At 38.7% G+C, this 15,361-nt stretch overlaps 1 protein-coding gene across 1 annotated transcript in view; it reads right to left on the bottom strand.

Moving 5' to 3' along the window:
- Positions 1–5,548, bottom strand: part of LOC104625014 (anion exchange transporter-like) — a 38,395-nt gene extending 32,847 nt beyond the window's left edge. Inside the window, exon 1 of the mRNA XM_010292533.1 lies at positions 5,359–5,548. Within this exon, the coding sequence (XP_010290835.1) occupies positions 5,359–5,548 (190 nt within the window). The remainder of the gene's footprint in view (positions 1–5,358) is intronic.
- Between the last annotated feature and the right edge of the window lie 9,813 nt (positions 5,549–15,361).

Genomic DNA, 15,361 nt, shown 5'->3' with positions numbered 1-15,361 from the left:
ATCAAAGTATGCTTTTCTACAAGTAGGTGGTGTCCAGGTCACATGAACAAGCCACAAAAAGAATTCTGGTATTATTGTGACACGTCAATGGATGAGTTACAGAAAAGAAAACAGTAAGACCAGCCTTTAGACACGTTTTATTACCCACAATGCCACAAAGATAATGGCTGGGACACATCACACCTAAATTTTTCTGTCTACATCATCAGTGTCTACACCTGAGCCAGTCCCCTGCTACAGTCAATGGAAATCTTACCAACATAATCAATCAACCTTAACAAAGTAGATGATTAGATTTAGTCAGGAGAATCACACCTGTGGTGCAGCTAAGCACCCACCCAGCAACTCACTCACTCCCCTTCAAAGGATGGGGGAGAGAATCAGAAAAGCAAAAGTGAGAAAACTTGTGGGTCAAGATTAAGACAGTTTAATAAGTGAATGAAAGAAATAAAAAAGGTTGCGTGAAGGCAGTCATTCACCACCTCCCGCAAGCAGATGGAACACCATACATTTCACTAATTCTTATCAACTAGATCTCCATTGACTAGTAAGGAATGCAAGAGCAGCTTGCTGAGAACTAGATCCCTACACTGGAGAACCTTTGTTTTGTTAGCACAATTTCAATTTGGAGAGAAAAAAACAGATTAGGCACTTATGAGACATCTACATGGACCTAGTAATTGAATTTGTGTGTATGGGTGAGGAACACAGAATGAAACAGGAAGAAAAAACTTTTACGGTGATTGAAGATCGTGTATTAATACATTTTAAAGGGAAAGGGGAGAGAGGAATGAAGTGCTCGTCCAAGAAGCAAATTAAAGATTTATTTGTTAATTTAGAGACATCTTGCTTTACTCTATAAAAAACAGAATTTTGAGAAACACAGACAAATTAGGTAGAGACTACCAAAAACATGAAAGCTCAAATTTCTTAACCGTCTGTGAAGGTATATAACAAACTTCAAGACTGGATGACAAACTTCATTCTATATTCAAAGGTTATTTTTCAACTGTAAGTATCAGAGTAAGAATAAGAATTCTACATCTGAAAAATAAAGTGTTGAGCTCTATATTATTAATGATCGTTTGCTGTGCTGGAACTAATGAAGCCTTGTTTCTTTTCCTGGTTTTGACTTGCGGCAGACTCACTTTTCAGTCTGAGACCGTGCAAGCTCCAGTTGAATCTTTCCAGCAATTGGTACCTTTGAAAGGGTGGGTTGCTTTTTTTTTTGGGGGGGGGGTTGCTACACAGATTATTTAATGCCTAATAATGTATGAGTTTCTATTATCACTTTTTAGAACTTTTAGGGTCTGTTTCAACTGGCCATTTTCATACAACTGTGGTGGGTTGACCTTGGCCGGGTGCCAGGTGCCCACCAAGCTGCTCTGTCACTCCCCTCCTCAGCAGGACAGGGGTGGGGGAAAGAATAAGATGGAAAAAACTCGTGGGTCAAGATAAAGGCAATTTAATAAAGCAAACGCAAAGGCTGCATGCGGAAGGAAAGGAAAACAAAAAGATTTATTCTCTACTTCTCATCAGCAGGTGATGTCCAACCACTTCCCAGGATGTGTAGTGGTTGCTCCAGAAGGCAAATGTCATAATAACAAATGCCCCCCTCCTCCTCTCTCTTAGCTTTTATTGCTGAGCTGATGTCATATGGCATGGAATATCCCTTGGCCAGTTTGGGTCAGCTGTCCTGGCTGTGTCCCCTCCCAAGATCTTGCCCACCCCCAGCCTACTGGTGAGGGGGGAATATTGAAGAGACAGCCTTGATGCTGTGCCAGCACTGCTCAGCTGTAGCCAAAACATTGGTGTGTTATCAACACCTTTCTAGCTACCAATACAAAGCAGGGCATTATGAGGGCTGCCATGGGGAAAATTAACTCCATTTCAGCAGAACTCAGTACAACAATCTGTAGAAACATAATGATCTTAGACACTTCTTTCTCCATCTTCTGTGGAATTAGCTAAAGGACTCTAAAATTAGAGGACATACAGACACCATTTAAGTATTGTTTCAATAGATGAATTGGACAGAAGAGTTCAGCAGTGAATTTTGGGACTCATGAATTAAGATTAATTTGGCATTTTTAGCAGACAATGAAACTATAGGAACACCTTGAGAATGACTGTTTCAACAATGAGTCTTTCATCACAAATACCAAGCAACACAACATGACAATCCCATGCCCTTCCTTCCCATCTCCCTACAGTTCTTCGTCTCCTCTCCCCACCCCAGTACCAGATCCGTTAGTTGCACTGAATGCTATCAATCAATGGATTCCCTCTGAATGGTCAAATATGACTTGGGCATGTTTAAAACAAGTTTCAAAAACATTTGAAAAGCAACATGAGAAGATTCAATCTCTGCAGAAATTATTACACAACTTCTTACGGATTCTTTGATAATTATTATATTCTTTATTGGATAACATTGTGAGACGGTAAGGATAGTACCTTAGGCACAGGGGCATATGGTTTAACCTTAGATCAGTCTTAGGCAAGGTAACATCTTACCTTCTAAAGATCCATTCCTTCCACACTGTACACAGAAGTAAAGGCAATTAAATACTCAGGTAGCATGTCTTTCTTGTACACCATTCCTAGATTCTGTCACCACAGAACATAGTTTCTAGTTTATGTGTGTCATGATGGAAGATATTTAAACCTAAACCAATATATGAGCTCAAGTGTTTCAGTTTTCAAATAGCTGACTTGAAGGTATCTTACTGGAGTTTGAAGGCTTAAGTCACATTTAGAAACTAACAGTTTTTGACCCTGAACATCAGAAGATGAATTCTAATATCTCTTTAAAACTTTGTCCAAACTAAAAGATGTCATAAGAACAGCTATTCTGAAATACCCTATAGTTTTATAAAAGACTTTTTGGGAGCAAACATTATCTGCATACATTGATTGCCAGTATTTCTATTAATTTGCTCTTTTGTTTTTCTCCCTTGTAAGGCAGACACCAAAACCTGTTGTTGCATAGGAATTGTCCAGAAACAATTTCTGAAAATCCTGTGAGGAGCAGTTATGAGCCTTATCTTTGTTGCAGTCACTATGACACACTAAGGACAGCGACTTTCCTCTTTCCTTCCTTCCTTTACAAAGGGAAGGAGCTGTATAATCAGAAATTTAGATTAGAAGTTGGAATACAGACATATTACACCAGATCAGAGCAGTTGCCAACCTGAAAAGTCTGAACATGGCCAATGCCAGATGAGTAAGTAATCCCACAGTAGCAAATTGTGAAAAACACAGCTCACTTGGAAGGTCTGTCTTAATTATGCTTAAACTACTGGACTGCTCTCTACCTTGGAGTATGCAGCTTTCATCACTCAGAAAACTGTTGCATACGAACACGAGCCCAGATTTTTCCATATACTCCATAACTCAAATGTATTTCCATATACTTGAATTTACTTAAACCTGTTGCTGCAACACCAGATGACACTGTGCTCCGCATGTCAGTTATCACTAGTTACTAATTTTTTCCTACCATTGTTCAAATTTCTGCTTTTCATTCTGTTACAGAACTTCTTGTTTTATTTTGTGGGTGGCAGGAAACAGACACAATAAGACCTCTCAGAATTTGGGGTCTTCTCCCTTCATGCTATATAATAAATGTGACTTTTAATTTTCTTGTACAACCCTCTCTGTGAAAACACTAAAGGATATTCCCGGTAACTGGAAAGCTTACAACACTAGCAAAAGAGCTAATGCAAGCAGGGTCTAAATAAATACGTTGTGTTCAAGTTAAAGTACCACAAACATGATAAAATGCTTTGATATCTAACTCTCCTCCTTTCCCATCCCCTAAAATCATTCTGAAATCTTGAGAAGCAGTGAAAAGAGAGAAAGAAAAAGCAGGTCAGCAGGAGGGAAGAGTTTCAATGTATTTGTTTTTTAATAGCATAAAATAAAGATAAAATTATTTCTGGAATACTTAAGGATAATATAGAAAAACAAAACCAATATTTTCTGTCTTCACTAGATCTTCTTAAATTTTTCTGTTACATTAAATTACTTCTTGGTACAAGGAAAAAAACCAAGAAAATCCTGGCTAAAGCTACCAGCAGTGCAGAACTGTTGTATAACTTAGTATTTTTTATGCATTTCAACATACTGTTATTAGCAGCATTTTAACTGCAATTGTAGTATACACACATACCAGTGAGAAATTAGATACTTTACAGTGTTATGGTATTAAGGTTCTTAAAGTTAAATCATGCCAATGCAGATGTTCCTAATTACTTTAAAAGCACAAATACTTACACAAACCGGTTGTTTCCAGCTCCAGCATAATTAAATTAAAGGAGTACTTATAATTTAACAACATGAATGATAGTTAAGCGTAGTTAATGTGGGAAATTGTTAAGAAATAATGCATAGTTTACATAAGGGAAGGAGTTAAAGTCCATCTGAGGCAGATAAGAAGTTGTGATTTGCCTGAGATAAATATAAAATACTGCCAGAAGAAGGTGACACTATCAAAGACACATCAAAAACTGAAAAAATCATTTATTTCTCAGTAGCAATCACTTTACAAACACAAATTACTGCGACTTTAGGTTTCTGCAGGTCATTGTTCAGGCTTTTGGTTTTGGAAGTTTTTCTTTTTCCTTTTTTCTTTTTTAAGCTGCCAAATGCAGTCTAGCTCCACCCCTACTTCGTATTGCTGCTTGAAAAGAGACGTGGTAGGTAGTGTAATGCAGCAGTAAATCATCACAGACATTGAAGTACGCAAGCCACAGATGCAGGCAGATCCTCCAGATCCTCTCCGTGGGTAACGTCTGTGCCAGAAGCACCCATTATACCCAGAAAATTGTTAATTTTTCCTGCTTCACTTGGGCTTCCACAGGTAACAGTACAATGCCAATGTTTACTCCAGAACATTGTCTTACAATGCAATTATCATGGAGATAAATTTTGTTTACCTTTTGAAATATGGAAAGGTGGTCATTTAACTGATAAAACATTGTATGTAACCATATGCTGTGTGACTAGAGTTACTGCTCTCTTATCATCTCTATTAAGTCTTTGAAAAATTGTCAGAGGGATGGGATATGTAGTAAAGTTCCAGCTCACAGAAATTAGCTACAATAACACACGGCATTTCTATCCACATTTGCACATACACTATACACACATAAGAGTTAAGGCTATACATTTTTTCCCGATGATGTTGATTTAATCTAAATAAAATGAGATATATAAGCATGTCTTTTTTTTTAATCTAAGCTTTAAGATAATACTAAACAAGAAAGGGAAAAAAAAAGAAAAAAGTAAAAGAAGACCAGACCAGTTGAGCATGACCAGATTTCAAAATATGAATCTGAAATGAGTTAATTGTACCTTGAGTCACCTGTTGGACGGCTAGCGTCATCCCAGAAACCGTATCAGGAATCAAATTTTCCTTCCAATTGTAGACAGGCATCCATTTCAAGATGGGAAGCCTTCTCATACACCAGACTTTGACATCCTCAAAGCGAACAGCCTGGATCTTCCTCCAGACGGCACTTCTTTTCCTTTTTGCCCCTGTCATCATTCCCACTCCCCAAAAGCAGTTTCTCTTTCAGAAGAGCAAACACTTGAGGAATCACCCTGACCTGTGTCAGTCTCCAGTTTTCTTCTGAGATTTTGCAGTTCCAAAACTACAGAGAAAAAAAAAATTAACAGAAGCACTCAATATTTCTGCAGCTGCTCTCTAACTATACTCAATAAAAACACTTATTAAATGCCTCAATCATCTATACAGCTACATGGAATGCGAGTACAGTTTATAGCAAAGATCACATTTTCTGCTCTTTGCAAAAATTTGGTCCAGTCGCACGTTAGTTTGTGATTCTTTCCAGTAACCTCCTGCTTTATATTCCCTGTAATGCTTGTGCTTTTGGCCTCAGTCCAGTGGCAAAATGAGGTACGACTGGGTGTGCGCACAATATAGGCTGGGCTATGCTAACACGAGCGGGAAGTGCCCAGCGGAGCAGGCATCTCTCTGCCAAGCCCAGGAGAGCAGCCTTGGCTCTCCTGGGGGGAGCTTTGGCTGCTGTCGGGGGCCATGAAGTCCTCAGAAACCCTGGTGCTAGCAAACTTGTTTTACTCCATCCGTGTTTTGTCTTCTAAACGACAGTAAAAAGCTTATTTATGTAGAAAATTCAGAACACCAGGTAGCAATAAATCCTGCTGAAAACATACAGATTCTCTCTGGAGGCTGAAGCCTCAGACTAGAGTGCACCAAGCCCAAAGTGCAGTGAAGGACTGCAAGCTTCCAGCTCCACATGGGAAGTGCTGAAAACACTTGTGATGATCATTCTTCTCCAAAGCAACTGCTTCCTGCTCTTAGTCCACTCGGCAAAGGTTCTCTCAGTGAAGACAGTTCACCAAGTAACTTCTCATCTTGTAACAATTTCATGCACCTTGCGCATGACACAAAGTGCTCAGACACAAAGCAGTAAGAGCATGAAGAGGGTTACATGTCAAGACATTTAAATGCCTTGTCCAATATGGAGCAAAGACATGGTGGCATTCCTCTAAGTTTTTTGTACCTTTGGATGGCACAGAAATTTTTTAAAGTGTAAGATCCATCACATGGGTGAAGTGTCTTCCCAATTACTATTCTGCAGTAGGCAATAAAAATAAATACATTTTTTAAATATTTCAATTTCCTTTATATGAATTAATTTACCTTTTATTGTTTAGATTAAGAAGAACAAAACTGAAGCATTGTCCACTCAAAACAACTTTAGAAAAATGAGACTTTGTTTCCAAATGCAATAGCAAGGTCAAGGGCAAATGCACCCCAGTTCATTCTAGTGAGTGACATTCAGATTGCGTCCACTGTTCTGTCCCTCAGAAGTGCAAAAGCAAAAAAGAAAAAAAGAAATATCAGGAAAAGATTGCTTCAGAGAGACCTTCACTTTTAACTATTCCTTATTATTATTCCATACTTATACTTTGCCCTGCCCATCCTTCAACCATGTACACCTCCTAAAGAACAGAAGAAACACAAGACATGTTTACCTTACTTCTCTTCTCTGGAATAAACCTCTAAGCATTGATCTTTTTTTTTGGGGGGGGGGGGTAGTTTGTGTGTGTGTCCCTGCTTTTAGCTTGAAAGTGCAGCTCAAGGACCTCATAATCAAGGCTTTTATGCTTGCCAAGTGTTTCACAACACAGATCTTTCAGTGATCAAAACAGGACAGGAATCCTTCGAGCTGCAGTGAGAGTTACTCAGCTGTCAGGGGCTGCTTAGTTTCAGTAAAATGTTCAGTATCTCTAACTTTAACAGCATTTACTGGGGGAGAAAAAATCAAAATACAGTTCTACATATAGATATGTATGTATAAATGTATCCAAATTTGGGCACTTGTGCAATAAACATTAATCCAATTAAAAAAACAAAATCAACGTTCCCTAGAAACTCTGAATATTCTGAAACATTAAAAAAAAAAAACCCACGTTATGAAACCAAAGAACCATCACTAAACACACAAGAACATACTCTCCATTCTTCAAACTTCTCGCATCAAAGTGCTGAAGCTGTTTGAAAAAGTCTGTAATTGAGATTTTCCCACCTCATATTTGCAGAGTCAGTAAATTTGGACAGTTTTTATCAATCCTAGATTAGTATCTAACTAACTCCTAAGATTAGCCATTTCAACAGACTTTTGTCCACTGAGCATGCATGAGTGCAAACATCATAACTAACACTTGAAAATAAGCCCTGCTAGTTAGACACAACCAGAACTGCACATGCAAAGTCTTTGGGATGTCCACGCTGATATGGAATTTGTGCAGAAGTTTTACTCCAACAATTAACTTGAGTAAAAAAATTCCATCATCATTAAACCTGGAGTTGATAAACATCATCACTAGTCTTGAAAAACAGTGTTCCTTGTTGTAGCTTTGAAATACATAAAGGACTCATCGTTAACAATGACACAAAGCAACTTTATCATTTACAACTCCCCACACAAAGGAATCAAAATTTTTAAGAGAAAACAGATGTACAGGTATGCATAACAGCAATCCTACTTCTCATTACACAGTAGTCCAACCTTTGAATCTTAAGGAAACATCAAAAGCCACTTTCCTAAAACACATTAATATCCTAACTGAAACACCTACTGTGTCACACACATGATGTTGAAACACTTTCCCATCAGGTGGCTTTCATTAACCTATAAACCTACAATCTATAAACACCCCAAACTATGCAGACTTGTCATACTTCAAACTGTATCACAATATACATTAGCTACCAGGCCTGTCAGGCCCTCTCCTTTCCTGAAACAGGTATATAAAACGTAGTTGTCTGGAACAAAAACGGATAAGCGTGCGGAACCTCTGGTTTTATGCATTTGAGTCAATGTGTTCACGCACACATAGTTCATCTGTAAAGTTAGATCACTTACAGTGAGCTTATGTAAGTAAAGCTTATGTGTTTTTTTCTGGAAAATACCCAATAGTATGACTCTAATAGTGTACATATCTACAATGCTAAGAAGATAACCACCGTAAGTCAAAATTTAGAATACAGATAGTATACAAAAGGAAAGAATTATTGCATCATAGGTCAGATATGGTGGGCTTTTCAAACTTGGTTTGTAATAGATTCACAGAAAAATAAGGTAACCTCTGTGCGGGAAAATCTATATTTTTATCAGCTCTTCTAACAGTAACTTTACACTACACTTTTACATTATTGGCTATTTGCATACAAGGTGGATACATGGAGTTAGGAGTTTTGATTCTCTGGCTCTGGCCTCAAAGGATAAAAAAAATCTAACACCTTACTCCAACCTAGACCTCAAAGAGAAAAAATTCTGGCAAAATCTGAGATAGCAGTCCTAATCCCTGCTTCATACAGAAGTAATTTTACAGAAAATCACTGGACTCTTGCACAAGAACTCCTTTTAGTCTTCACATAAAAAGACAGGAAAGTTCAAGAACAATCATTGTGTTTACATATGCTCACAGTTACAGTTAAATTATTTGTACCTTAGGCAGACATAGATGCCATGATGGAAATAATATAGCTTGCTTTTTGTAAGTTTTCTCAAGAAGAAAGATCACTTATTGAATATCTGCAAACATCCAATATTAAACCAATTTGGACTAACTAAACCTGTATTCATATTCATAGAATCACAGAATCACAGAATGTTTTGGGTTGGAAGGGATCTTAAAAGTTCATCTCGTCCCACCCCCCCTGCCATGGGCAGGGACACCTTCCACTAGATCAGGTGGCTCAGAGCCCCATCCAACTTGACCTTGAACACTTCCAGTGATGGGGCATCCACAACATCTCTGGGCAACTTCTTCCAGTGTCTCACCACACTCAGTAAAGAATTTCTTCCTAATATGTAATCTAAATCTACTCTTTTTCAGTTTAAAACCATTACCCCTTGTCCTATTGCTGCACTGCCTGATAATAAGCCCCACCTCACTTTTTCTGTAGGCCCCCTTTAAGCACTGGAAGGCTGCAATAAGGTCTCCCTGGAGCCTTCTCTTCTCCAGGCTGAACTGTCCTCAGAGAAGAGGTGCTCCATCCCTCTGATCATTTTGGTGACCCTCCTCTGGACCCGCTCCAACAGGTCCATGTCTTTCCTGTGCTGAGGGCTCCAGAGTTGGATGCAGGACTCCAGGTGGGGTCTCACCAGAGCACAGTAGAGGGGCAGAATCCCCTCCCTCCACCAGCTGGCCTCGCTGCTTTGGATGCAGCCCAGGATAGGGTTGGCCTTCTGGGCTGCGAGCGTCCATTGCTGGCTCATGTCCAGCTTCTCATCCACCAGTACCCCCAAGTCCTTCTCAATAGGACTGCTCTCAATCCACTCATCATCTAGCCTGTATCAATGTTTGGGATTGCCTGCACCTGGGTGCAGGACCTTGCATTTTGCCTTATTGAACTTCACATTTGCATGGGCCCACCTCTCTAGTCTGTTGTGGTCCCTCTGGACAGCATATCTTCCCTCAACCACACCACTCAGCTTGGTGTCATGCTCCTGTGTTCCTGTTGTTTTGCATGATTTGTTCCCCAAGAACATCCAGTTCATCCAACTCACTTCCCTGTGTTCTCCCATCTACCCTCACTGGGCAAGGGAAAGTACATGCTATCGTTAATCCAAAGCTACGTGCATCTTGCTGGCTGGCTGACCAGCCACCGCCCAGCTGAATATACAATGATTTAGGTCTCAACTTTTCTTCAGTGGTGTAACAAATTTCCATTCATCCTTGTCCTCTATCCTGACCAATGATTTCTATGAACTCAGTTTTGATCCTGCTATCTTTCTGCCGAATGCAGATAAAAATGTCTGAAGGATTCAGAGGATACTAGATGAAAGACTTGAGAAAAAAAGACAGGCAAAAACCTGGATTTTGGCCTTTAGGAAAGATGGCTAAAATTCCAAGAGAAATCATATGAAAAATTCCAAGTATGTTTGACAAAGTTCCGCTGGATGGGAATGAAAGTCAGATTGAACTAGGTACTACTACAAGCAAACCAATCTGTGCAGTCCACACATCACAGAACCCAGCACATGAGTATTATACAAGCTACTGGAATGATAAGAGGGTAAGAAAAAATGCAACAACACAAAAACCCATACCTTCAACAAAGCATTTCTGAATTTTGAGAATTTGTAAAGAAATAAGTTATTGATCACATGTATTACATAAAGTATTAAACTAAGCCACAGAAGTGGCATACGTTTAAGTATGCAAGTTATTTACTACTGAAATGGAAGGAAATTCCCCCTCTGAAATTCTGGTGCATCAAAACCAAACATAACTCCCAAACTCTGAAGTTTTCCAATACATCTTCCAAAGTTGGATGCAATGCGTTTATTTTTAGTAACACCTAACTTTAAAAGTACTCCTGATTTTAACCATCACATACTTAAATGTGGACCTAAGTTGAAAAAGATACAATTCTGGCCCTTCACAAAACAGATTAAACTAAAATCTCCACCCCTTCATCATATGGGACGTTTAGGAGCCACTGTGGCTTGACACGAATACCTCCTTTGCCACAAAATAATCAGAATTATCACAAAATAATCAGAATTATCACAAGACAAAGGTGAAAAGCCAGGCAACGCAGAAGTCAGACCCTGACTCAGATGGCTTGGGCTCGACTTAAACATCTCTGTAAATGGAGTTTTCAGCACCTGTTGTTGAGCTGCACAAAACTGTGTGAAGCAGCACTGACATCCCGTGGCTTTGCGTGGTATTTTTCTTCGGTTATTGAAGGGTCCAAGAGTGCTGGTTAGATCTGATACTGCCCTCAGGACTTGACAGTTTTTGAACTGGATAATGTTGATTCCACAGTTTAATAACACAGTATGTTAAAAATCAAAGATCTGTAGCATCAATAAAAGGTTTATTGCTACATTTCAAATGTATTTACTGGTCAGAATTTCAAGACAGGAGGTCGACTGATAGATTAGCCAGGTACTGAACCATGGGAGCTGCTAATGCTCAGGTACAGTCTGCTCTCAGCTAATCTAGTGAATGAGAAATACAAGTGCAGAACAGAAAAAAAAACCCTGATAAAGCAACCATCCTCTTAAACTCCCTTCCTGTTGTGATACTTACAGCTGTCTGCTAATAAATGGCCACACAGTTGTTAATGCATTAAAAAAATAAATAAAATTATTGGGAAATTATATTAAATTACTTTAGCACACCTAAAATGAGCATGAGAAACCCAACAGTGTCCATCTCTTAGGGGAAACATCTGTAAAGAAAAATTCATTTTTTCATTCTCTTTTAAGATTGTTTCTAGCAGCTGTTTGAAGGTCAGTTTACCTTCAAATTAGTAATAAAAGGTTAATTTTTTTTCTTTTTAAGCAAGGCATAAGTGTCACAGAATGGGCTGGAAAGTGAGATTTATGAACTCGTACATCTGAGAATGCATCTTCATAGGCAAAATACATAAATATCTATACACGTACACTGACATGAAATGCAGAAATATTTTGTGGCAACCCTTAGCCTTGACACAGACTCATCTGTCCAAGAGAGATGCTGTTTAAGGTCTCAACATCAAAAATGTATGTTGAAAAAATGTGCAAAATCACAAGCATCAATTTCTTCGAATTATTTTGCTTATCCAAATGTTAAGGTAGAGTGCATAAACCAGACTTTCTGATTATTGAGTGCAGAAACCAACCTATAAGACAGGCATCGAAAGGAGACCATTTTAACTTTGGAAACCAACAGATCCAAGCTCAAGACATGCCCTTCCCTTGCGTACCTTATGGGCTGGTGGGTGCTCGGCAGCCTGTGGAGCAGCTGCACTGCAGAAGCAGCTCTTTGCCGGTTTTGATTCCAGCCTCGACCACTGGAAAACGAGTTTCAAAACTTTTGCTCTCTCCAAATCCCCACCATTTCAAATCAGTGGGTACCCAGCATTTAAACACACCTATCCATCCTCGCATCTGAGACCTAATCTGTAATCAACGGTGCTGAGACTTGGCCCACCAAAGGCTGTGGGACACTGAGGAACTGATGCAGATGTGAAGACCAGTCCTGAACTCCCATGATAGGGCTCCATTTTTCCTGGAATTCAGGTGCAACTGCCTTGCAAGTTAGACAAACAGCAGATAAGCCTCATGTAATTATGTTCAAAAAGCGCAACCCACTGTTCCCAAGCCACCAAAGGGTTCATACATCTAGTTCCTTTTTACCTAAATTAACACAATGTTCTCATTAACCACAGAGAATTTTGTTCACTGATTATGGTTTGTCTAACGAGAGAAGTATTTGCGAACAACTATCATGCAACAAGCATTCCTGAAAAATTTTATCTCCAGATATCCTTAGAATCATAGAATAATTTAAGAGGGGAAGGACCTCTGACGGTCATCTCATCCAAACACTTTCTCAAAGAAGGGATAACTTCAAAGACAGATCAAGTTGCTCAGGACCTTGCTCAGGAGTGTTTTGCAGATCTCCAAGGATGGAGATTCCACACGTCCTGGGGACAAACTATTTTTGTGCTTACCTGCCCTCACTGCATTTTTTTCTCCCCTACATATTCAATCAGAACTTCCCTTGCTACTGCTCGTGAGCATTGCCTCTTGTCCTTCTGCTACACAACTCTGACAACAGGCTGGTTCTGTTTTCTCTATTACTTTCTTTACTTCTTCCTTCAGACATAAGAGTCCCTTGCTTCAGTTAACTTCACTTTCAAGGGGACTTAAAAAATAAGGCAGTCCTATTAGAAAAATGACCACACATGAAGCTAATCAAAATGGCAATTGTCTTTTTTATCAATAAACATAATAAGTTGATTCCAAGCCTTCAGACACAAAAAGTTTATTAAAGGCAAGTGCAACAAACTTCCCTTTAGTGGAGCAGTAGCAATGTGTGACTGAAAAAGCCACTGTGCCACAGTAACTCTACTTCCTGTGAGTATGTGGAAAACAGGAAAGCCTGTTCATTAAAAAGAATAGTTTTAATAGTCATAAAATACATCAGTAAAACAAATTTCAAGTAAGAGGAAAAGAATACTGAAATGTGATATCACTGTCCTTTTGCTTTGAAAGTGGTACAGAAAGAATCACTTTCCTGTAGCATCTTCTGGGTTACCATTTCTTCCCAAAAACACACACTACATTAAATAGCATGGGCAATGTAGAAAGTTTTTCACATTCTCTCTCCTGAGTGTTACATCATCTTATGGCAAAGAAATTGATAATAAATCAAAGATTATCCCAATTTACATAGCCGTACTTCAATAATAAGTTTTTGTTCTGACACTCTTACAGAGAGAAGATACCACTATCTGAATAATCAGCAATACCTTGCCTTGCCTCCAGGCCTTTCAGCAGATAAAAAATCCCTTCTTTTGCATCCCAAGATAATCTTATCCCACTCTTCTTCCTCTGTGTGAAAACCTCGAACTGCCTTGTTTCTACCCACTCTTACTACGAACTGTGCTGCTGCTATTTTACAGAGGCACATCATTCACTGCAAGTATTCGTTAGAAAACCCTCCAATTTTAAAGTATCCATGTACTTTACTCATTGGCTTAATTTCAGCTGAACTGGATACTTAATCACCTCACTGAGAAAACGAAGTTAACAGTGTATTTATAAGGCAGCATATCAATCCAGATCTGTAGGCTGTCATAATATAAATCACAGCGGTAATAGATTTTATTAAATTACAGAAAATATTAATTAGATTATTAATAGATTTTATTAAATTACAGAAAATATAGCTATTCAAAAAGGAACGCCTATGAAATGTAGTAATTAAAAATTAGTATTTAGATAGCTAGTATCTTGCTGCCCTCAGAGACAGCAAACCGATGGAATTCCAGGGCCACAGCTAAGCAAATTCCATGAAGCCTGTGGGACAGCTAAAACAGTTCTTGAAAAACCTGATCTAAAATCATTAGCAAATTCACATAGTCCTTTGTTTCCTCATTTTAATTTAAAATATCTGAAAAGGCATTTTTTGAGACTACTACCTTGTGGTCTGCATAGCCTGCATACTTTACGGACAGTTTCACATGAAGAATGCAGAGTGTGTACTAAATAAAAAAGGGGTTACTTCTCAAACATGAGCCCAAAAAGACTCTAAATGCTTTCCCTCTCCAACACTGTTGTTTGCCAAACTGACTTAATAATCATCAGCAGGTACACACGAAAATCCAGTGTACTGTACACAATGCTACCCTCGTGGCTAAGATGTTCAAGAGAGGACAAAAACTTATGTGCTAATAATAATTTGAACTGTAACATCAACTTTTACTGATTCCAGAAATAAGCCTGAAAGATATACAGAGGTGTAAGAACACTATTTTTCTAAACAATTTTACTGCTAAAAAAGGATAGTAACCTCAGAAAACTCACACAACGAACAGTTGTACTGAACTGTCTTGCTTACTTCACTAAAAAGTCTCAGCCTTGCTTGGGACTTCGTGAACTAGACGCACAGAAAATACTTAAGTTTGAAAGAAAGTATTTTAAACTACCCCATATGTGCATCCACAGCTTATAAAAAAAAAAAAAAACTCGTTCCAAATTTCAACTGTTTAGAAATAAGGCAAACTAAATCCCCCAGTATACTTGCCAAACTGCTCTGAAACCAGGAACCTTGTTGTTACTTCTCCAGCACTTTCTTCCAAAGTGTCAGGAACAGAAACAACTCAGTCTACCTACAGTAACTGAGAACACAGTGACTCAGCATGCCAGGTCCTTAAGAAGCCATGAAAATATATAAAAAAAGGTGATGGCTTATTCAAAGACGCCATCCAGGCAAGTCCATATATTTTATTCGAAGTTCCCACTACAAGATACAATTCCCTGATTTCCAAGGCATAGTCCATTTTTTAATTTGCTTT

This window comes from Phaethon lepturus, unplaced genomic scaffold, assembly GCF_000687285.1.
Source record: "Phaethon lepturus isolate BGI_N335 unplaced genomic scaffold, ASM68728v1 scaffold348, whole genome shotgun sequence".
NCBI classification, from domain to species: domain Eukaryota; kingdom Metazoa; phylum Chordata; class Aves; order Phaethontiformes; family Phaethontidae; genus Phaethon; species Phaethon lepturus.
This window is presented reverse-complemented; position numbering and strand designations above follow the sequence as displayed.